Here is a 25,769-nt window from a genome sequence, read left to right as displayed (position 1 = left end):
AGCTACTGTTACTATAGTTTTAAGATCCATGGAAGAGCTCAGTTGGAATGCTAAGAAAAAGTGTTTTTTCTGGCCAATTTAAAAAGTTGGAAAATATCTCAACAAAGAGTCATTTGAGAAAATAGCTTAATACAAAGTATTTCTTCTAATGAGATCAGGGCAAAGGTATGTGCTTTATCTGTGATCCATGAGGATCTGTGAAAAGTATTGAGTAGAAAGATCTGAGGAGCAATTTTTTCTTTTTTGGATCTATTTAATTGTGGTGTTATAAAGAAATTTGTAAAGGGAATCTTATCATGAGTCTGTGAGGAAGAAGTATCCTATAATTTGGAAAAGACTTTTCCTGAGATGAAGATAAAGGGAATAAAGGACTAATCTTGAGAAGAAATATTAAGATTAGTAAGAGACATTAATTAGTGTCTGGAATGAATTGAATGCACCAAAACTGTTTCCAGACCAGAAAAGAGGATGGAACTACCATGATATTGAGGTTTTGAGATGATTAAATCTATGGCTTTGGTAATAACTAATATTATAAATAGTCATATGTATCTTTATATTATCTTCATTTTTTAATAAATTTTAACATTTGGCCAATTAAATATTTAATTATTGAGAAATAAGAGTAATTGCAATGGGAAAGGAGGCTTTATTTTATTACATAACAAGTATTTAATGAACTGGAGTGAGAGCTTGAGCAAATTAATGAAAAATATGGCAAATTTATTAATGAAAAATTACAGTAACACTTCTGTGTTGATGTAGAGCTTAGGAGGATAAAATTAAACACTTAACAATGAGTCAAAAAGCTGGTTGAGATTGTGTGACCTCCAAAGGAGTGTCTTAGGACCAAAGATCCCATGTAATCTTGCTATAGGAAGGGAGGTAAAGCATGGCTGTGTTATACTTTGCTACACAAATATGTATACATGTTGTATTATCTCATTAAAAGATCTACAAAAGCAAGAACTGCTTCATTTTTGTTTCACCCAGTTCTTACTATTTCCTACTATATATATAATAGACACTAAATAAATTGTTTGTCATAGCCAGCTCTCTATTTCTTTTTGTATTTCACTTAACTTCTCTAAGAATTTGAATACTATACTACCTGGTGCAAATATGTTTAGGTATTGCTGTTTCTTCATTATCTATGGTACAAGATGTAGTTTCCTTCCTTATCTCTTTTTATTAAATCAGGGAAAAAAACCTGAGCATTACCTTAGGTCTTTAGTAAAGGGGATGTTTTCATTTTTCTGACTTCTCCCATCCTTGTCTGGTATTTATTGTTTTTAATTCTCTTCCCTGTTTCATCCTTTTCCTCCTTTTTTCTCCCAACTTTTCCTTAAACTTCCGCCCTTTCCCCAATATGACACGGAAAATGTATACTCTAGACTAAGAACAAAAAGTATATAAAGTGACAAAAAACTTAATTGCTATCAAAGAATTTTCTGTCTTTTATAGTATATGTAAATTTTTAGTTTAAATTGGACAGAAAAATGTAATGTCTGCTTTACAGTTTTACTGCTGTACAATACTGAGTATTCAGTAATTATTTGTTACTGATGAATTTTATGGGTTTATGTTATTTGCTTTTTAAATTGAATTATTCAACATACATAAACATTAATTTATATCTTAATGAAAAATTGTAGACTGACAATAGTTAAAGGCAGTGTTTTATTTAGGATGAATATGATAGTATACATACATTCTAAATCATATAGAACCTAGTTTCTTAAATTGTGATTTGTAACTTATATGAAGTCTCATAACTAAATATGGAGGTGTGAAGTTGTGATTTATTATCAGTAAATGTTTGATTTGTAAACTTATTTTTATATACTTGTATATCAGGCTCAAAATTTCTTGGGCAAAAAGGGGTCAAAAAATTCAAGAAGCCCTGATATAAAAGAGAGTGATTTAATAAACTTTTATGGCATTGCACGTAGTTTCCTGATAATTGGTAGGTAGAATGCATAAAGCAATTTTGGTTTTTAGGTGAAGTTAACATTCCTACAAATAACCATTGCTTGGGTTTCATTTATCAAATGCCTGTCAGATTTTTGACAATTACATGCTTAGTAACAACAATTACTTAATATCTGTAGATATAATCCATAAAGTTCATTTGCGGGGATCATTCCAAGTGACCCGGGCAGCATGGGATCACATGAAGAAGCAAAAGTTTGGAAGGTATGGCTTGGTATGGTTTTCTTGCAAGCTTAACATCTTTGTGTTTATATGTCTTCTCTTTGCTAAGTCTTATTAGAGAATTTATTGTGCTTAGGGAGAGATCTTTAGGAATATATGTGCATACTTTCATGTATAGGGCTCTCCTGTCCTCTGAGAAAAATTGGTGTCATTGATTCATATTACTGTTAGAAAACCTTGTTTACTTTTAACCTTTATCTTTCATTTTTAATGATCTCCTAAGTGTTTTCTTATTTCCCTGAATTCTTTTACACTTAAAAATAATACAAATACATAAAATTGAAGTTTTTTTTTTATAGTATACTTTATTCTATGACCAAAATGTCATCTTGTGCCCTTAGTTACCAGCTGGGCACAAAATAGGCAGCAGTCTTTTTGCAGATCCTGGTGGTAGTTCATCATTTCATCTTTGCAGAATGTTTGAGAAGAATATAAATTGTACTAATTGCATAAATGTGTGATCATGACTGTGATTGGTGCTAGTAAATTGTGTACTCTGCAAGTCATTCAAACTTACTTTAAGTTAGCCACAGATAATGTTGAAAAGTAATTCATTCAAAACACTTTGTTTATTGGAAATATTTCACCTGACTCTCAGTTTCAAAGAATTGTAAAAGGTGATTTGGTTTACTTGCTTTGAGTGGAATCTTTACAAGGTGGAAGAGATATGAATGTAGCATTGTTTTGTTATCAGACATTCTGCTAGTTAATAAGCAGGAAGCTAAATTGACTTTAATCAAAAGAGTAAGCCTGATTAATGGAATCTTCTCATATTAAAACTTTGGCCACATATGTTGCAAATATGTATGTATTAATAGCTTTAACAACCTCTTCCACAAACTTAGTTAAAATTCATAATACAATTAACAATAGGAAATAGCATCTAATTGGGTTCTAATTAGTTTGTAATCCTTTGAGGATGAGAATGTAGTTAAAAAATTGGAAGATATAGAAGATTTGATAGAAAAACTGAGAGGACTAGTTAATTCAGAAAAGATCCTTTACATGTGGATAATAAGTAAGTCTTGGAGGGATTTGCATTTGAATTTGTAAGATATCTGAGGGCAGAAGAACTTGAAATTATTGTCAAGAAGGATTGCATAACTTCAGTGACACTGCGACTTAAGCCCTGAAATGGAATTTGCTAGGTTCAGAATTGTAGAGAAGGAATATCAATACAAATTTATGATAAATGCTAGATAAAAAGAAGTGATATGGAAAAGGACCAGGATGATTCAAGTAAGTTGGGAATTACAGATATAGTCTAGGCTAAACTAACAGGCTTATCAGAGAATTAAAATTTGACTTGTGAATATAAAAATATTTGTGCAATGGGCTGATAGCATACCATGTAGCCTTATTATGGAAAAATCAATTTTGAGTAATTTGAAATTAATTTTTTTATGTATGGCCCAAGAAACACAAGAAGAAAATCATCACAATGATATTAGAGATTCCAAGAAAAAAATTTGTTGAAAAATACAACTACAGGAAAAATAATTTTATTTATGAAGGCAAAAAACAAGAGAAGAGATAACAACTGTCTGATGCAAAATAACTACCAGCCTAATACAAACAGATAAGCATAATAATTTTCTGTAACAGTTGTGCCCTGGATGGATATATGAGTGATGAAAGTTTCTTAAAATGAACACCAAGTTAGTGTGCAAAAGGCTGACTTTCAAAGAATCAGTATTGGGAAACAAGGATGGGGCTACAGATGAAAATTGTCCTGAACATGAAAACAAATAAATATGACCTCCTCATTGGTCAGATCACAGCAATTTGCTGAAAGAATCAATATAGAACTTAAGAAAGAGAATAATGTTCTGATACTAAGGTAAACTATATATGTGTATGTGTGTGTGTGTGTATGTGTGTGATGAAATTCAGAAGAGAGTTATCACTTCATTCAGAGGAAATTGATATACAAAGAACCAATATGTGGAAACAAATAACAGTTTAATACTTGTTTGTTATCAAGATTTAAAATAAGAAGACAGAATTTTGCTGAAAATCCTTAATATTCAAAACATTTTGGAGAGATTGGAATATTAGAAATTTGATAAACAGGAAAATTTCAGTGTGGAATCTCTTATGAAAGAAATTTTCAAGTAAGCTAGAGCAAAGGTACAGTCTTATATCAAGATAATATATATTAAGGGACATCTAGAGACTGAAACAAACAGTTTTGATTTAAAAAAAGAACTATTAAGAGCTTCAAAAAGAAACTGATCTGTAGAAATAGAAGTTTAAGAATATCAAAGTTTCCTTCATTCCTGAGAGGCCATAAAAAAGGTTTTACTTTGGGTAAGAATAGAAACCTTATCACTCTGCCCACTATGAAAGTGCTTTTCTTTAGAGTTCCCAAGGGTAATAAGTTAAGTTATAGAATTTAGAAATATTATTTTTCTTTTTAAAATTTAAATACAAAATAAGAAAAAAGCAAAATAGAAAAAGAAAAATACTGAAAAAAGAAAATAAACAAAACAAAACATTGTGTGCCCAGCAGAACATCAGGGAAGATTCAATATATGTAACAATGAATTTCCATTTCAAGTACGCCAATAATAATAGAAGACATTCAATTCATGACTATCCATCTTTTCTCTGCTTTCTTGAAGACTATTTTTTCTTTACAATGCACTTTTTACTTTAGTATTTTTTCCCCTTTCATTCCCCCTATCACCCCCATCAATCTATAGTTAAACACAAATACACACACACACACACACACACACACACACACACACACACACACACACACACATGTTTATATACACCCATACCCACACCCTTCTAAATCCATCTTATCCCATTTCCTTACCCTTATTTCTTCATAGGTTTTGGAAGGTGCTATACTTTTTATATCTACATATGTATTGTTTCTTGTTTAACCCATTCCCAATATGAGTATTTTTTCAGAACTATCAGCCTTCTTTCCCAATCTAATGTCTGTCAGTTTTTCTTATGCACTTTGTTTGTATAGTGTAATTATTATTTTCACCTTTTCCTAGTCACTTTTATTTTTCATAGTTAGATCTTACTCAGCTCTGTCTCAGTCTCTTTTAAACTACCTGATAACTGATGTCATTTGTAGACATAGTTTATATTTCCATACAGTTTGTCCTTGTTGAGTCCCTTGAAATAAGTCTTTGAGGTTGGCTTTAACATGTTAAATTTTTTATTGAGTTCAGGTTTGATTGAGACAAAAAATTGAAAATCTGCAAGTTCATTTAATGTCTAGTTTTTTGTTCAATGTTGTGCATAGTTTTGATGAATATAATATTTTTGGCCAGAGGCTTAGTTCTTTTAATGATTGATATACGATAAACAAGGACCTTATTGTGCTGATGATAAATTCTGTACAATTCTAATTGTAGTGCCAGCATATTTGAATAGCTTTTTGTTATTGTTGTTATAAAATATTCTGGGGATTTCACAATTTAGCAATAATGTTCCAATGTGTTTTCCTTGTAGTATCTCTTTGAGGTGGTGATCAGTGGATTTTTTTTTTTTTTCTATTTCTACTTTTTCCTCATGTTTTGTCACATCAGGAAATTTTTCTTTGATTATTTCTTGTAATATTGTATTAATGTTATTTCTTTTTTAGTCACAGAGAACTTAGAAATATTGATAGTCTATATCATTAACAAGTTCGGAGACACAGGCAGAAAGTTTTCTGTGTCATAGAACAAGAAATATTTGACCTTTGACTAGACTAACTTTATTAAGCAATGAGATTCACAGGAGAAGTAGTTACTCTTGCAGCCAGACATAATTTCTTGTTTTGTTTTGTTTTGTTGCATTTTGTATTGGATACTAGCAGCTTTAATTTGCTTTGTTCTTGACCTAAACTGATTTGCCTATCCTTAATCAGCCTAGGATCATCACCCTCTTTCCCCATTCCTCACCTGAGGCTTATATTGATGCTAGACTTACTGATCTGCTTAACTCTACTGCAGCTCAGAATTTCTGACTTCAAAAGATCCTCCAGCCTCAACTTCCCTTAGAAGCAGAAATTTTAGATTTATATAACTATGCCCAGATCATTGCTAATTCATATATAATGGTACTTTGTACTTGGGAAAGTTATTTCTGTAACAAATGTGTACATGTACTTACATTTGTATGTGTATATTATTTTACATTTTACTATTAAAAATACCTACCATATACCTAATTCCATTTTATTCACTTTCAGTGTTAAATAAGATAATATATGTAAAGTGCTTTGCAAATCTTTTGATTTTGATTAAAATTGAAAACTTTAAAAGAAAGCTTTCCCTAAATACATGTAAAAACAATGTTTAACATTTTTTTTCTGCTTTAAAACTTTTTATTCTGCTACCAGACACATTTTCATTCCTTCTTGTCCTTCTGAGTCATAGAATCATATATGTAGAGCTAAAAAGGAACCTCAGGGCTTGTCTAATACAACCCCTTTCATTTTATAAATAAGAACAGTGCATCCTAAAGCAGCTTTTAAAAAATGTTTCCAATAGTATTTATTTTACCAATTACATATAAAGATAGTTTTCAAAATTCAGTTTTGTAAGATTTTGAGTTCCAAATTTCTTTTTTCCTCTTTTACCTTCCTTCTTTATAAAACAGCAAACAATTGAAATAGATTATATATAACATTTTAAAAAAGTTTTGAGTTTCACATTCTATCCTTTCCTCATTTCTTTCCTCTTTCCTTGAGATATTAAGTAATCTGATATAGTTTATTCATGGGTAAACATGTAAAATATTTCCATATTGGACATTTTGTGGAAGTAAACTAAAAATTAAAAAAAAGAGACACAGGGAAAAATAGAGGCCATTGATTCTTTTTTCTGGATTCAGATAGTATTTTTTTTTTTTCCTGAGGCAATTGGGGTTAAGTGACTTGCCCAGGGTCACAGAGCTAGGAAGTGTTAAGTATGTGAGGTGAGATTTGAACTCAGGTCCTCTTGACTTCAGGGCTGATGCTCTATCTACTTCACCATCTAGCTGTCCCTCAGATAGTATTTTTCATCATGGATCCTTTGGGCTTGTCTTGGATCATTCCTGAGAACAGCTAAGTCATTAATATTGTTACTGTGCACAATGTTCTCCTAGTTCTGCTTACTTTACTCTGTATCAGTTCATGTAGGTCTTTCCAGGTTTTTCTGAAATCATCTAGATCACTCTTTGCAAATCTTAAAGTACTACATAAATGCTAGCTGTTATGATTGTTATTAGTATTTCAGAATTCTTAAAAAGCTTATTATTCTTGTTTTAGGTTTTTGAATCATGATTGAAAAAACCAATGGCAGTAATCAAGTCAGATTTGACATTTGAGAGTAGATATAAAGATTTGTGATTCTAATTTTTACAAAGACAAATACCATGATGTGACTTTTTAAAAATTTTATTTTAAAGGATCATTATGACTTCATCAGCTTCTGGAATTTATGGCAATTTTGGTCAAGCAAATTATAGTGCAGCTAAACTTGGTCTTCTGGGTCTTGCAAATACACTTGCAATTGAAGGCAGGAAATTCAACATCCATTGTAATACTATTGCACCTACTGCTGGATCCCGAATGACTCAAAGTATTATGCCACAAGGTAAGTAGTTTGAACTGCCATTCTCTAAAATTGTATTTTGCCTGTGTTTAATTTCTAAATATTTTCTCCTTACTACAAGCCAAGTGACATCTTAGATTTTCATTTATCTTTTGGCATACAGACAGTGGTTAAATAATTATAATCCCTGTTTTAAACTTTTTTGTAATAAATCCTCTGGAATTGTGGGAATTCTAACCAGGAATACTTGGATATTCTAGAAAAAAGTCATTTCACAATACAGAGTATTATTAGTCTATTAAAAATAGAAGAATCATCTAATCAGACTCATAAGAAAAGAGAGAGGTTTTAAATGTATGTTTCTGTTTTCAAATTTCTAAAGGATTAAATGATTAGTTACTCACAAACATCTCAAAAACAGACCCTTTAGTTCAAACTTGCATGTAAATGTTTAGAAATATTAAAATCTAAAATATTCTGCATTGCCTTTGCACATATTTCTTGCCTTCCTTTCTCTACCACAGTGACAATCTTGAACCATTCCCTATGGCAGCAGTTAAAAGAACACAACCCTCAAATAAATCTTATTGAAAGGTTTAAAGAAAGCCCTTAATAGAGTAATAGAAATGTAAGTCTCACTACATAATTTGCTATAGAATTGACCTTGTTTTTCAGTTTGTGGACTAGTAGGTAAATGATTATTTATATTTCTGTCCCACTTTCTTCTAAATAGTTTATCCCTTCAGTGAATAAATTCTTCAATGGAGTAAATTTTTTATTTATATCCAATGAAGGAATTCCCCCTTTTTAACATATAAGGTAAAGATATGACTGAACTTTATTATTGTATTAAAAACATTAATAATAATTCAGGAGGACCCCAACCTCAGGAAAAAACAAAAACAAAAACATTAATAATAGTTTGTAAGAACTCAAAGATCTTAGTAAACTTGGTCTTATTTACCTTTTTTTTTTATTTCTTCTTTTTTTTTTTTTTTTTTTTTCTGAGTCTGGGGTTAAGTGACTTGCCCGGGGTCACAGAGCTAGGAAGTGTTAAGTGAATTCAGGGTTGGTGCTCTTATCCACTGCACCACCTAGCTGCCCCTCTTATTTACCTTTTAAACTAAAGCCTATTAACTATTTTTGGGTCATGGCAATTTTTGGAAATCTAGTGATACTTAGAAACCTCTTTGCAGAATAATTTTTAATACTCATAACATAAGATACATAGGATTAAAAAGAAAATCAATTATATTGAAATATAGTCATTTATCTGTCTATCCACTTCAGCCAAATTCACAGAGCCTAGAGTAAGAACTCCCTTCTAAACATACCTCTGAGGTAGATAGTGATACTCCATTTTTTTTTTTAGTTTGGGAATTGAGAATGTTGTTTGCCAAATAGTATGCAGTGACTAAGGTGAAGACCCAATTATAGAGAGAGATCTTAGCTATAAGTATGTAGCTTTTTAATATTCACATTTTATTGGTATTCTTATATATCAGGGAAACTTGAAATAGTATTGTTTTTGGAGAAGGGGCAGTGGAGAGTCACTTCATAGGATGCAGCATATTCCCAAGTATTTTGAAGAAGAATAGATATAAAAGGCATCATCAAGGAAATATATGAAAGGATAAGGAGATAAATAGTGCTCCATTGCTACTCTTCCAATATTTGGAGAAAGCAAGCAAGGCCTGTAGCATTTTGGGTGAACCTCCTTTGATGGTCTGTTGGAAAAAATAAACCTGAGAGATGCATGGGCAGATGGGGATGGGTTATAAATCTGTCACCAATTCAGTGAGATCATGGATCTTTGAGTACAAGAATTTTGATATGGAACTATTTTCTGTCGAACAGTGTTCCAGATTGTCTATAAAATAATAAATGGTAGTAAATATATATATATTTCCTTAATATTTATCTGTCTGTCTCTCTCTCCCTCTTTCCCTCTCCCCCTCTCATTCTCCCTCCCTCTCCCCCCTCTCCTTCTCTCCTTCTTCCTTTCCCTCTCTCCCTCCCCTTGCCCCTCTCCCTTTCTCCCCGCCCTCTCTCCCCCCCTCCCTCTCCTTTCCTCTCCCCTTTCCCCTCCCCCTCCCTCTCCTTTCCTCTCCCCTTTCCCCTCCCCCTCCCACTTTCTCTCCCTCTCCCACTGTCTCTTTCTTTCTATTGATCTGTTTTTCCTTATTTTGGACAATAGATACTATCTATTATTATTATTTTTTTTTTAGCTGTGGCACATATATAAACCTTCAACATCCACATTTGACTTGTACCAATAAAATCTGAATTTGGAAATTATTTCCTCCATATTTTTTCAGTTCAATTCACAAAACATTTATTAGATGCCTGTGTATGAGGCTTTATGTTGAGAAATGGGTATAAACTGCATAAAGCAATAATAATAATAAAGCTCTGTTTTCAAGGATATTCCATTTTACTGGGAGGGGACAACATGAATAGGAATATGTAAGTACAAAGCATATAGAGTAAATATATGGGCAGGTCTAACAATTAAAGACTCTGTATCCTTGAGAAGGAGTAAGAGCCCTCAATGTAGAGATGAGGGGAGAGAGCATTTGAGTGATATATATATATATATATGTGTGTGTGTGTGTGTGTGTGTGTGTGTGTGTGTGTGTGTGTGTATGCATATATATATACACACACACACACACACACACACACACACACACACACACATATATGTAAATAAAAAGAGAGAGGGAAAGAGAAGGGCAGAGGGGAAGGGAAAAAGAATAAGAAAGATCTGACAACTGATTGGATTAGTGAGCTCTTTTAGAATACTGAAGTAATGAGGCACATCAGAGATTTTGTTTTATAATGCTAAGATTGATTTAAGGTAGGATATATTAAAAATAATATTCACCTCAGGAAGGAGTTCTCATTATATGCATCTTTGCAGGTCTCTCTGTTCTATAGAAATGCATGCATCCATGATGAAGTGGCTTGGAGCATCTGGAAAACTTTTGGGAAGTTTTCTTTTATTGGTGTTTTATAAGTTGACATTAATAGTCCCAAGTCAAGCCTGACTAGAATTGCAGCTTTCTTAGGGCAAGTTGCATAGTTTCATAGTGTGAAACTTTTCATAGTCTGGAGCTCTTAATTAGAACAAATTTGTTGCCAAGAGGAGGTTTAGACCCAGCAGATGCTAGTTAAAGTATAACTCTGCTTTCTCAACAGAAATAAAAGAATTCTACAGTTTTCTATAGAAAGGAGTTGCGGGTCATTTTAATATTGTAGACCTGAGTGATTAAAACAGTGTTGATACTCTTGACAAAAAATAAGTTAGTTTAGAAGTAGAGAATTATTAAGAAGGATAAAAATCATTGAATTTTATGTCAGATATGTTGAGTTTGAGTTTCCTATGGGATATTCAGCTGTAGATAGTTAGCAATGTGGCTTTAGAACTAAGGCGAGAAAGGGAGAGTGAAAAAGATAAAAAAGAAAGATTGGCTATGTAAATGTGGGAGTTATTTTGTAAAAATTTTATTCCATGGATTAAATATGGAGAAAAAGTCACTAAATCTTGGTTCCTTAAAGATGAAGTGACTGGGAGAACAAAAGTTTGAGCCCCAAGCATATTGATTTATTAAACAATATATGCCAATTGTCGAACAAATTGGGACCAGATCTTCTCCACTCTGGCACTGGACCCTGATTATAATCAGAGACAATTATATACAATAAAATTTCTATATATTAAAAGTTCTATATGTTAAAAACAAATATAGGCCAACTGATGAAAAGAAAAAAAAATTAACCAGGATACAAAATTAGATAATCTGATTTCTAATTGAAGGAAAAGATTAGGGACTTTCCAAATTGAGAGGGGGAGAATAAATAGGTACGATTTCCTGAAATCAGAAAAAGAGGTGTCCTACTCTTTCCGAGTGACTGTTTTCAGAAAAGAGAATATAGAATATAGAAACAATTACCCATAGATCAGTGTGGGGCCAGTTTCAAATAAAATATATGGGTTGCTTGAGGTGTATAATTGTGTGAAAATCTTGTATCAATTGTCTCTAAGCAATAGACAGAGATAATCTAGTTTTCCCAGTCACTTTCAACAAGGTTCAAACAACGCAATAGTTTTCTCACAGCTTCTATAATTGAGTAAAGTTTTCTCCAAAGCCATAAATTGAACTAGACTCATAATTAAATAAAAATGTAATTGAGCTTACTCCAGAATTGAGTCACAAAATGAGTCAGTGTCATTCATTTTATAGAAAACGAAGGCTGAGGGAAGTTATGTAAATTCATTTTGAGCTCTAAATACCTGATTTAAGAACTTTTGAAATGACACAGACTATTTTTGTTAGGGACTAACCTTATTTTAGGAAGAACTTGGCTTTGAAAATTAATGCTTGATCACTTAACTAATCATAACTAGGTCACACGATTTCAGTCAATCTAAAAAAAAAATGATGTGGAAGTAAATCTCACCTTCCCACAGATAATTAAGAATTGTTTTATTCACACAGTTCTAGTAGCATGTTGACACTTCAGGATCTATTAGCTCTTGATAATTTTACTCATGTCTAAAATATGGGAAGGATAAGATAAATGATCTGGCAGAATGGAGGGGACAGTGAGGTTGAAATCAGTGGATCTGACTTCAAGGTCCTATTCTGTTGCTTGCTAGAATCAAAGCCACTTTGACCTTAGCAAAGTCACTTCACTTCTCTTATCTTTAGTTTTCTCTGTTGAAAAATTGGTTTAATATTTGCCCTGCTTCCTTATACAGAGCAGTTATGAAGAAATAAGATAACATATGTAAGATCACTTTATGAACTATAAGGTACTATACAAATATATGGTGTTAGTTTTGGGAGAATAAAATGCTATACATGGTTTGGTTTATAAACTTTGTATTTTATTTTTCCATGTTTAGACCTAGTGGATGCTTTGAAGCCTGATTACGTGGCTCCCCTTGTACTTTGGCTGTGCCATGAGAGCTGTGAAGAGAATGGAGGCTTATTTGAGGTATTGTATAGTCTTCCATTTTATTCCCCTTCTTTCTCTCTCTGCTTTTCCAGGACAATAGATATGTGCAATTATTTCATTTAAAAAACAATTTATTAAGTATTTTTAGATAACAAGTTTTAAAAACAGAATAAGAAAAACAGAAAAGGAATACAAAACAAAAGAGAACATTGTCACGTACCCAGCAAAAGATCAGGGAGGGTTTAAAAATATGTAATTAAATATATATATATATTAGTAGGAGAAATTATATTCACAAATGTCATTTTTTTCTTTACTTCCTTGTAAATTGTTCTTTGGTTCTCTGCTGTGCACCTTATTTATTTTATTCTTTTTTTCTCCCTTTCATCCCTCCTTCCCCCACCTCCAAGCAAGCTACAGTTAAGATATAGTTATGTGTGTGTGTATGTGTGTGTGTGTGTGTGTGTGTGTGTGTGTGTGTGTGTGTGTGTATGTATGTATGTATATATAGGATATACACACATATGTATACACATGCACACTCTCTCTCTCTCTCTCTCTCTCTCTCTGCATACACAAATGTCTTTCCTGTCCCTGCTGACTCCTTGCTTAAATTCTGCTCCATAACTTGCCTTGAAATTGCTTAATTTTTCCCCACCCAAGTATTTCTTTTTTATCTTCTTTTTTTGGCTTTTGCTTCCCTAATTGACTATCCCTTCCCCCTGCTTATTTCTTTATAGATTTTGGAGGATGTGATATCCTACATGGTATATGTAGAATTGTCAATTCAATCCATTCCCTATGTGAGTAGGTTTTCAGAACTATGAGCCCTCCTCCCCCTTTTAATGCCTCTGTGTCTATTCTTCCTCTGCATGTCATTAGTTATGTAACATAATTACTATTTTTATCTTAAATCTGCCAGTCTTTCTTTTGAGTTACCCTATTGTTGATATGAATCTTAAACATGTAGTATACATTTCCCATATAAAAAAACCCAACAATTTGTCCATGTTTAAACAGTTTGTCCATATTGAGTACCTTAAAATTGATCTTTGATATTGACTCTTATATGTTAAATTTTATGTTAAGTTTGGTTTTGATTGATAGAAAGTCCTGAAAATCTGTAGTTTATTGAATATCCATTTTTTTCTCATTTAATATTATAGATGATTTTGTTGGATATGTTTTTGGCCACCTGTCTAGTTTGTTTGATTGTTGGTAGAGATGATTCCAGGACCTCTTATCTTATCTTATTTATTTATTTATTTATTTATTTATTTATTTATTTATTTATTTATTTATTTAGTAGTTGCTGATAAGTCTTGTACAATTCTTTTTTTTTTTTTTTTTCTCCTGAGGCTGGGGTTAAGTGACTTGCCCAGGATCACACAGCTAGGAAGTGTTAAATGTCTGAGATCACATTTGAACTCAGGTCCTCCTGAATTCAAGGCTGGTGCTCTATCCACTGTGCCACCTAGCTGCCCCTTGTACAATTCTAATTATAGCTTCTTGCAAAATTTTCTCTTTGATCTGGAAGTTTTAAAATTTAGCAAAATATTACAGTGTGTTTTCCACAAAGGATCTCTTTGAGGTGGTGATTGGTAGATTTTTTTCTATTTCTACTTTCTTCTTATGTCCTATCACTCCAGGACAATTTTCTTAAATTATTTCCTGTTTTATTATTCCAGGTTCTCTTTTTTGGTCACAACTCCAATTAATCTTCTATTTTCTTCTATTTTCTCTTCTTGAACTCTTCTCCAGCTCTTTACAGATTCTTATGACATTTTCACATTTTTTTCTGTGTTCTCATTCTTATAATGTGTTTTGTTATTTCTTGGTCTCTCATGGCTTGACTGGCTTTCCCCTAGCCAATTCTAATTTTCAAAGAATTATTAGATTCTCCTTTTCTAGTTGGCTAACTTTTTTTTTTATAATCTTGTTTTTCTTAGATGGTTTTTATTTTTTATATATTTCTAGTTTTTCCTTAATATCTTTCAGTTTAATTTTTAAATTCTTTTTTGAATTCTATAAATTCTCTTTGGGTAAGGAACCATTTCACATTACTCTTTGGAGTAAAAATTGTTTTTTAAAATTTATTTATTTATTTATTTTTATTAAAGTTTCTTCCTCTAAAGATGAACACCAACTTTCCCTGTTCCCATAGTTTGTTTCTAAAATGGGGTTCTTTCTTTGCCCCCCTAATAAAAGGTATAAGTGTAAGCACCTCTGATAACAGGGTAGAGAGATGATTTCTCAAACCTTCCCTCAGTTCTCCCCTCTGACTAGGAACTCCAAACTAAGAACTCCATCTTTCTGCAAATGCTCATAGCCAGCATCTTCCCTATTGCTCTGGTTCTACTCTTATTGGGTGCTGGTTCCTTTTGGTGCAGGACCAAGTACCAATACAGCTGGCCTGGGATTCCTTTTTTTTTTAATTAAATATTTTTATTTAAAAGCATATGCATGGGTAATTTTTCCAACATTGACCCTTGCATAACCTTTTATTCCAAATTTCCCTCTCCTTTCCCTCACTCCCTCCTTTAGCTGGCAGGTAGTCCAATACATGTTAAATATGTTGAAATACACATTAGATCCAATATATGTATACATGGACAGTTATACAGTATACAGTTATACAATTATATACATATGTATATATGTACAGTTATCTTGTTACACAAGAAAAATCAGATCAAGAAGGAAAAAAAATAAAAACTGAGAAAGAAAACAAAATGCAAGCAAATAACAACAGAGAGAATGAGAATGCTATGTTGTGGTCCACACTCAGTTCCCACAGGCCTCTCTCTGGTGTAGATGGCTCTCTTCCTCACTGCACAAGTGGAACTGGTTTGAATCATCTCATTGTTTAAGAGAGCCACATCTGTCAGAATTGATTGTCATATACAGCCTTGTTGTTGCTGTGTATGATGCTCTCTTGTTGTTGCTGTGTATGATGCTCTCTTGGTTCTGTTAATTTCTTTTAGCATCAGTTCACGTAAGTCTCTCCTGGCCTATCTGAAATCATCTAGCTGGTTGTTTCTTACAGAACAATAGTATTCCATAGCATTCATATACTACAATTTATTTAGCTATTCTTCAATTGATGGGTATGCACTCAGGTTTCAGTTTCTTGCTGCTACAAAAAGCTACTTGCTGCCACAAACATTTTTGCACATGTGGGTCCCTTTCCCTCCTTTAGGATCTCTTTGGGATATACTCCCAGTAGAAACACTGCTGAATCAAAGGGTATGTACAGTTTGATAACTTTTTTGAGCATAGTTCCAAATTGCTCTCCAGAATGTTTGGATCCATTCACAGTTCCACTAACAATGTAATTAGTGTCTCAGTTTTCCCACATCCCTCCAACATTTGTCATTATATTTTTCTGTCATCTTAGCCAATCTTACAGGTGTGTAGTAGTATCTCAGAGTTGTCTTAATTTGCATTTCTCTGATCAATAGTGATTTAGAGCACCTTTTCATGTGGCTACAAATAGTTTCCATTTCTTCATCTGAAAATTATCTGTTCATATCCTTTGACCATTTATTAATTGGAGAATAGCTTGAATTATTATAAATTTGAGTCTCTATATTTTCTATATATTTTAGAAATGAGGCCTTTATAAGATCCTTTGTAAAAATGTTTTCCCATTTTATTGCTTCCCTTCTAATCTTGTCTGCATTAGTTTTGTTTGTACAAAAACCTTTTAACTTAATATTATCAAATTATCTATTTTATGATCAATAATGATCTCTAGTTCTTTTTTGATCACAAATTCCTTCTTCCTCCACAAACTATCCTATGTTCTTTTAGTTTGTTTATAGTATCATTCTTTATGTCTAGATCATGAACCCATTTCAACCTTATCTTGGTATGCAGTTTTAGGTGTGGGTCTAATGCCTACTTTCTGCCATACTAGTTGCCAATTTTCCCAGCAGTTTTTGTCAAATAGTGAATTCTTATCTCAAAAGGTTGGGCCTTTGGGTTTGTCAAATACGAAATTGTTATAGTCATTGAGTATTTTGTTCTGTGAACCTAATCTATTCCAATGATCAACTTCTCTTTCTTAACCAGTACCAAATGGTTTTGATGACCTCTGCTTTATAATATAGTTTTCATTAATTCCTTTGAAATTCTTGACTTTTTGTTCTTCCAGATAAATTTTGTTGCTATTTTTTTCTAGTTCAGTAAAACAGTTTTTTGGGAGTTTGATTGGTATAGCACTAAATAAATAGATTAGTTTAGTGAGTACTGTCATCTTTATTATATTTCTCGATCTATCCATGAGCACTGGATATTTTTCTAATTGCTTAGATCTGACTTTATTTGTCTGGAAAGTGTTTTGTAGTTTTGCTTATATAATTCCTGACTTTTCCTTGGCAGATAAATTCCCAAATATTTTATATTATCAACAGTTATTTTAAATGGAATTTTTCTTTGTATCTCTTGCTGTTGGATTTTGTTAGTGATGTATAGGAATGCTGATGATTTACGTGGATTTATATTGTATCCTGCAAGTTTGCTAAAATTGTGGATTATTTTTAATAGCTTTGTAGTTGATTCTCTGGGGTTCCCCAAGTATACCATCATATCATCTGTAAAAAGTAATGATTTGGTTTTCTCATTACCTACTCTAATTCCTTTAATCTCTTTTTCTTGTCTTATTGTCAAGGCTAGCATTTCTAATACAGTATTGACTAGCACTGATGATAATGGACAACATTGTTTAACCCCTGATCTTATTGGGAATGGTTGTAGTTTATCCCCATTACATATGATGCTTGCTAAGGTTTTAAATAGATGCTACTGACTATTTTAAGGAAAAGTCCATTTACTCCTATAATCTTTAGTTTTTTTAATAGGAATGGGTGTTGGATTTTATCAAATTCTTTTTCTGCATCTATTGAGATAATCATATGTTTTTTGTTAATTTGGTTATTGATATAGTCAATTATGCTAATAGTTTTCCTAATGTTGAACCAGCCCTGTATAAATCCTACTTGGTTATGGTGTATTATCCTGGGGATGATTATCTATAATCTCTTCGCTAATATTTTATTTAAGATTTTTGTATCAATATTCATTAGGGAGATTGGTCTATAACTTTCTCTGTTTTTTGTCCTACCTGGTTTAGGTATCAGTACCATATCTGTGTCATAAAAAGAATTTGGTAGGAGTCCTTCATTCCCTATTTTTTCAAATAGTTTATATAGTATTGGAGTTAATTATTCTTTAAATGTTTGGTAGAATTCACATGTAAATCCATCTGGTCCTGGGAATTTTTTCTTAAGGAGTTGATTAATAGCTTGTTCTCTATCTTTTTTTAAAATGGGACTATTTAAGTAATTTATTTCCTCTTCTGTTAATTTGGGCAATCTATATTTTTGTAGGTATTCCTCCATAAAGTTAGGCAAAAAAACTCCTGATAATTGCTCTAGTTTCCTCTTCATTGATGGATAGTTCTCCCTTTTCATTTTTGAGACTAACAATTTGAACTTCCTCTTTCCTTTTTCTAATCAAATTAACTAAAGGTTTATCTATTTTGTTGGTTTTTTCCCATAAAACCAACTCTTAGTTTTATTCATTTATTCAATAGTTTTTTTTTTTTTAGTTTCAATTTTATTGATCTCTCCTTTTATTTTTAGAATTTTGGGTTTGGTATTTGATTGGGGGGTTTTCATTTGTTTTTTTCCTAGCTTTTTTAGTTGCAACCCCAATTTATTGATCTTTTTTTCTATTTTATGCAAATAAGCATCTAGAGATATAAAATTTCCCCTTATTAATGCTTTGGTTGCATCCCACAAATTTTGGTATGTTGTCTCATTATTGTCATTTTCTTGGATGAAATTATTTATTGTGTCTATGATTTGCTGCTTCACTCAATCATTCTTTAGGTTGAGATTATTTAGTTTCCAATTTCTTTTTGGTCTATTTTCCCCTAGGCCTGGCATTCCTAATCAGTTGAGGTTCAATCCCCAGATTCAAACCTTGACTAGACAAACAGGAGATGAAAGTCTGTGTGGTTCCTGCTGAGGCTCAATCACACCCAGCTAGTCAGAGGGAGTCTCTACTTGGTGTTTCATCAGAGCTAGCCAGAGGTATTTGTACTTCACATGAAGTTCATCCCAGCCTGGGATCTTTCTTTAGATCTTGCTTGGGTTGTACCAGATAGAACCCTGTTCTGCCTCAAATCTTGATTTTTCACCAGTCTATGTTCAACCCGAAGTGCAGATTTGTTCTATTTGTGGGGGAAATCTGGAGAGCTTGAAATTTACCAATGTACTCTGCCAACTTCCCAGTCCTCTCCCCTGTGATATTTTTATTAGATCCTAGATATACAAAGACAGAAAATAAAAAATAGTCTCTTCTGTCAAAGCTTTGCATTCTTGTGTTCTTTTGGTTCTCACATAATCACTTTGCATTAGTTATTTTCTACTTAGTTACTCATTATCTTATTTACCTGATAAGGGCAAGGGCAAGAACAGCAGAAAATAGGAGGAGAGATAATCTTTGCTTAGAACATTTGCTGCTTCTTCTTCTTCTTCTTCTTCTTCTTCTTCTTCTTCTTCTTCTTCTTCTTCTTCTTCTTCTTCTTCTTCTTCTTCTTTCTTCTTCTTCTTCTTCTTCTTCTTCTTCTTCTTCTTCTTCTTCTTCTTCTTCTTCTTCTTCTTCTTCTTCTTCTTCTTCTTCTTCTTCTTCTTCTTCTTCTTCTTCTTTTTTTTACTTTTAAAAAGAATTTTATTTTACTTTTAAATTTAAAAGTATTTTATTTTCCAGATACATGTAAAGATAGTTTTCAACATTTGTTTTTATAAGACTTTGTATTCCAAATTTTTTTTGTCTCCCCTTACCTCCTTGCTCCCCAAGACAAAAAGTAATCTGATATAAGTTAAATATATTAATTCTTTTAAACATATTTCTGTATTTGTCAGAAAAATGACCAATAAGGGGAAAAAAAACATGAGAAAGAAAAAACAAGGAAAAAGTTGCAAAAATACTATTTGATCCATATTCAGTTTCCATAGTTCTCTTTCTGGATGTGGATGGCATTTTCTATCCCAAGTTTATTAGGATTGATTTGAATTACCAGATAGTTGAAAAGAGCCAAGTTCATCACAGTTGATTGTGAATACATAATCTTCTTGTTGCTGTGTACAATGAATGTTCTCTTGGTTCTGCTCACTTCACTCAGCCTCATCAATTCATATAAGTCTTTTCAGGCTTTTCTGAAATCTGCATGTTCATCATTTCTTATAGAAAGGTATTATTCTGTTACATTCATATACCATAACTTATTCAGCCATTACACAATTGATAAGCATTTGCTCAATTTCCAATTTCCTGCTACTGCAAAAAGGGCTGCTACAACACAAGGGCTTGCCCTTGTGGATCCTTTTCCCTCTTTTATGATCTCTTTGAGATACATTCAGTAGTGACACTCCTGGGTCAAAGGATATACACAGTTTGGTAGCCCTTTGGGCATAGTTCCAAATTGGTCTCCAAAAAGTTTGGATTAATTTACAACTCCACCAATAATACTTGAGTATCCCAATTTTCTCACATTTCTTCCAACATTTGTCATCTTTTCCTGTTGTCTTAGCCAATGTGAGAGGTATGAAGTGGTTCCTCAAAATTATCTTAACTTCCACTTCACTAATCAATAATGATTTAGAACATTTTTTCATATGACTAGAAATGGTTTAAATTTTTTTATCTGAAAATTGTTTGTTCATATGTTTTGACCATTTATCAATTGGAGAATGACTTATATTCTTATAGATTTGAGTTAGTTCTCTATGTATTTTAGAAGTGAAACTTTTATCAGAAACAGTGTAAAAAATGTTTCTCTACTTTCTACTTCCCTTCTAATTTTGGCTGTATTGGTTTTGTTTGTACAAAAACCTTTTTAATTAAATCCAATCAATATCCATTTTCTATTTCATAATGTTCTCTAATTCTTCTTTGGCCATAACTTCCTCTCTTCTCCATAGGTTTGAGTTATTCTATCCCTTGTTCTCCAAATTTATTGATAGTACTACCTTTTATGTCTAAATCACGAACCCATTTTGACCTTATCTTGGTATAGGGTATTAGATGTAGGTCAATGCCTCATTTCTGGCATACTATTTTCCAATTTTTCCAGCAATTTTTATCAAATTATCCCAGAAGATGGAGTCTTTAGGTTTATCAAATACTAGACTACTATTGTCATTGACTATTGTGTTTTGTGTACTTAACCTATTTTACTGATCCACTAGTCTTTTTCTTAGCCAGTGTCAAATGGTTTTGATGACCACTGCTTTAAAATATAGTTTTAGGTCTGGTACAGTTGAGCTACTTTCACTTGCATTTTTTTTCATTAATTCTCTTGATATTCTTGACCTTTTGTTCTTTCTGATGAATTTTGTTATTATTTTTTTCTAGCTCTATAAAGTAATTTTTGGCAGTTGATTGCTTTGGAACTGAATAAGTAGATTACTTTAGGTATAATTGTCATTTTTATTTTATTACCTCAGCTTATCCATGAGCAATTGATATTTTTTCTCTTCTTTTTTTACTTCCCTGTAAATATACTATCAGGAACAGATCGCAAAAGGATGCAAGAACTAAAGTTCTTAGTTTCATAGGTAGTAAGTGACTGGTTTTTACTTAAGATTAACAACCTATTTGGGCAAAGGGAAAGCGTAAAAGTGTAGCTCTGTCATAATTTCAGAATACAGGAGTGAGAGTAAGGTTTTCTTAAACTTTCAACTAACTTCTTCCATCATCAGTATTAGGAAAAGCTTTTTTTCTGTTATGCTTTTTATGTTGCTTAACCTTTTGTAGAAGTTTAAAAAAATCAGTATTGCTAATGACACTTTACTGTTAAAGAAAATATTTTCTTATTTTATGGCTAATACTTGATTAGTGTATATTACTACTACAGTTAAAGTCTGCAAAAAACCTAATAATATTTCATGGTCCCATAGAATGTGGATTTTTGATACTTCATAAATTTTATAAACTAAATACAAAATAGTGACTAATATTATAATGAGGAAACAACAGTGTTCAAATTATTGAGTTAATGTTTCTTGTTAACATTGTATTCCCAAAGCAAATTCATACTTTTGGAAGAGAAAATATATTCAGAAATTGCCCTTTTGTGGCTTAAGTAAAGAGTAACAGATAGAGTTCTCTTAATGTCCCTCTAGTGCAGACTTTTTTTTAACTTTTAAAGCTTGGAAGCTTTACTTCTTCCTGAGAACTTCTTTCCTTAGTTTGATTTTTTTTTTCTTTTCCTTTTTTCTTTTTTGACATTAAGATCTGTGAAGCTGACTTTAACTGAGAGCTGTAATGCTAGGGTCATTTCTTTAATTAAGAAATGGAGACTTAAGATATGGTATATATCTATTTCTTTGGGAGAGATTCCTGAGAATTTTCTCCAACAGTCATCCCAGAAACTCTTTCCAATGTTAATATTGCAAGGGTAAGAGAAAGAGTTGGTTGATTTTACATTGATATCTCTGTGACTCAGTGATTTAGGAAGGAATATAGATGTCTATGAGTTGGAGGGATCAATCAGTAGGAATGTCCAGCATAGGTTTTTAAAATTCATATGGAGAAGCTATTGCTTGCTAATCCATTTGTTGTTGGGGAAGACCAGTGAGAATAGTCATACAATCTCAAAGTTGGAAGCAACTGAAGAGATCATCTGTTTTATTTTGTACTTGATCAAAAATTAAAACCTGGTCATCTGCCTTTTCTTTGAAGTTCTCCTGTGAAGAGAAACCCATTACTTTCTGAGGAAACTCATTTACTCTTGCTCTGATTGTTAGGAATTCTTTCCCTATATGCAAACTAAATCTTTCCCTTTGCAGTTTCTATCGCTTCCAATTCTTCCCTAGTTTAAGCAAAATAAGTCTAATTCACATGACAATCTTTTAAATATACCTGTTATGACTCCTGTAAGTCTTCCTCCAGGATAAACATTCCTAGTATCTTATAATATATGGTACCTACTCCTTTCATCATCCTTTATACTCTTTGTTGAATGCATTCCAGGTCAGAGCATAGCAGGACAATTATTTCTCTTATTCAGAGTGTTGTCTTTTAGTGAAGCCTAGAGAGCATTTTAATTTTTGCATGCTTTGTTTCACATTGGATTCAAAATGAGATAAAATTTTCTAATCTTTCCTCACAGGAATTGTCTATCTAGACTTTCTCCTAATCTTATTTGTAGCTTTATTTTTTGTGAAACTTTATATTAATCTCTATACATTTTATTTTATTCACTTTAATTTACAGTTCAACACTTAATGAGATCTTTATAAATTATGACTGTCATCAGATGTTTTAGCTGCTTTTCCTACTTTTATTCCATTCCCACATTTAAGAAGCAGATTTTCTGTTTTTATCTCTTGAAGAAAGGACCCAACTATTGAATCAAGATGAGAGAGAAGTAAAAGAACACACTTAAAGAACTGTCAAAGGGGAGGAAGGATTGAATCTTTTTTTCCATTATTTCTCTCCCTTTCTCTCTATTTCTCTTATCTTCCACTGTCACTTGTCAGGCAGATCTGATTTCCAAAGAGAGTTCTCTCCACTGTCACTTTCACTGAGGAGTGGAAAATATAATCTATACTTTCTCCTGCCATCTGTTGTTTTAAGAGAAGAGAAGAGGAATACTTATCTGCATGACTGTTTATGTTTTTTTTTTTTGTGTGATGGAAAAGAAGAATCCTCTCCAAGGAGCTGAACTGGATAAGGTTTTGAAAAACTTAGGATTAGGGTCACTGTCTTTTCCTAAGAGAGCGTGACATTACTTCAACTGCCAGCATCGACCAACCATTGTATTGTAAGCGATTGATACTACATTTGTTATCTATGAGGATGCCTAGATGAGCAGACTAATGACTTAGAAATGTACCATCAGAGAAATAGCCCATCAGATTCTCTCATGCAGCTGACAGCATTTGTGAAGAAAACTGTTATTCCCTTTAAGTCTTCTCCACTGAATTGTTAGCCCAGCATAATATGGACCAACTCAGCTTAACAATCAAAGCATTTATTCACACAGAAAAATAGCTTTGTTTATCAAGGAACTTTTATGGACAGTTCCTGAGACAGAAAGGGTGTCAGTGGCTACAATTCTAGAATTGTGAGTTGCCCTGACCACATATGTTCCCTGTATATTTACCACTCTGGTGCTTTAAGTGTGTATCTATTTTCTCGATGGACACTATGTATATTGATGGGAACTTGTTATTCAGGTTTATGAAGTACCTCAAAATCCAGCTTTGTTAATGTGTTTTTCTCTTTATGTTTTTTAAATTTGGTAACTTCATCAGCTTCTATAGATTTAATTATGAACTCTATGCAATTGACTTTCAGACCTAGATATGCAATCCTAGTCCATCTTTTTTTAAAATTAATTTTATAATTATAACATTTTTTGACAGTACATATGCATAGGTAATTTTTTTACAACATTATCCCTTGTACTCCCTTCTGTTCCAAATTTTCCCCTCCTTCCCTCCATCCTCTCCCCTAGATGGCAGGCATTCCCATACATATTAAATATGTTATAGTATATCCTAGATAAAATATGTGTGTGCAGAACCGAATTTTTTTTTTTTATTGTTGTTGCTGTTGCAAAGGAAGAATTGGATTTGGAAGGTAAAAATAACCTGGGGAGAAAAACAAAAAATACTAACAGTTTACACTCATTTCCCAGTGTTCCTTCTCTGGGTGTAGCTGATTCTGTCCATCATTGATCCATTGGAACTGGATTAAATCTTCTCTATGTTGAAGATATCCATTTCCATCAGAATATATCCTCATACAATACTGTTGTTGAAGTGTATAATGCTCTCCTGGTTCTGCTCATTTCACTTAGCATCAGTTGATGTAAGTCTCTCCAAGCCTCTCTGTATTCATTCTGCTGATCATTTCTAATATAACAATAATATTCTATAACATTCATATACTATAATTTACCCAACCATTCTCCAATTGATGGGCATCCATTCATTTTCCAGTTTCTAACCACTACAAAAAGGGCTGCCACAAACATTTTGGCACATACAGGTCCCTTTCCTTCTTCAGTATTTCCTTGGGATATAAGCCCAGTAGTAGCACTGCTGGATCAAAGGGTATGCACAGTTTGATGACTTTTTGGGCATAACTCCAGATTGCTCTCCAGAATGGCTGGATTCTTTCACAACTCCACCAACAATGCATTAGTGTCCCAGTTTTCCTACATCCCCTCCAACATTCATCATTATTTGTTCCTGTCATCTTAGCCAATCTGACAGGTGTGTAGTGGTATCTCAGAGTTGTCTTAATTTGCATTTCTCTGATCAATAATAATTTGGAACACTCTTTCATAGAAGTGGAAATAGTTTCAATTTCATCATCTGAAAATTGTCTGTTCATATCCTTTGACCATTTATCAGTTGGAGAATGGCTTGATTTCTTATAATTTAGAGTCAATTCTCTATATATATTTTCGAGATGAGTCCTTTATGAGAACCTTTAACTGTAAAAATGTTTTTCCAATTTGTTACTTCCCTTCTAATCTTGTTTGCATTAGTTTTGTTTGTACAAAAGCCTTTTAATTTGATGTAATCAAAATTTTCTATTTTGTGTTCAATAATGATCTCTAGTTCTCTCTCACACGTCTGAGAGGTAAACTATCCTATGTTCCTCTAATTTATTTATGATCTCGTTCTTTATGCCTAAATCATGGACCCATTTTGATCTTATCTTAGTATGTGGTGTTAAGTGTGGGTCCATGCCTAGTTTCTGCCATACTAATTTCTAGTTTTCCCAGCAGTTTTTGTCAAATAATGAATTCTTATCCCAAAAGTTGGTATCTTTGGGTTTGTCAAACACTAGATTGCTATTTTTATTCATTATCTTGTCTTGTGAACCTAACCTATTCCACTGATCAACTAGTCTGTTTCTTAGCCAATACTAAATGGTTTTGGTAACTGCTGCTTTATAATATAGTTTTAGATCAGGTACAGCTAGGCCACCTTCATTTGATTTTTTTTT

The 25,769-nt window shown here is 32.5% G+C and overlaps 1 protein-coding gene across 1 annotated transcript in view; it reads left to right on the top strand.

The window, feature by feature from the left end:
• Positions 1-25,769, top strand: part of HSD17B4 (hydroxysteroid 17-beta dehydrogenase 4) — a 148,059-nt gene that overhangs the window by 28,686 nt on the left and 93,604 nt on the right. The window contains exons 7-9 of the mRNA XM_074281524.1: positions 2,112-2,196; positions 7,621-7,808; positions 12,679-12,770. Of these exons, the coding sequence (XP_074137625.1) occupies positions 2,112-2,196; positions 7,621-7,808; positions 12,679-12,770 (365 nt within the window). The remainder of the gene's footprint in view (positions 1-2,111; positions 2,197-7,620; positions 7,809-12,678; positions 12,771-25,769) is intronic.

The sequence above is a fragment of the Sminthopsis crassicaudata genome, chromosome 1 (genome assembly GCF_048593235.1).
Source record: "Sminthopsis crassicaudata isolate SCR6 chromosome 1, ASM4859323v1, whole genome shotgun sequence".
Classification (NCBI taxonomy): domain Eukaryota; kingdom Metazoa; phylum Chordata; class Mammalia; order Dasyuromorphia; family Dasyuridae; genus Sminthopsis; species Sminthopsis crassicaudata.
The sequence above is the reverse complement of the archived record's forward strand: the minus strand, read 5'-3'. Positions and strand labels throughout refer to the sequence as shown.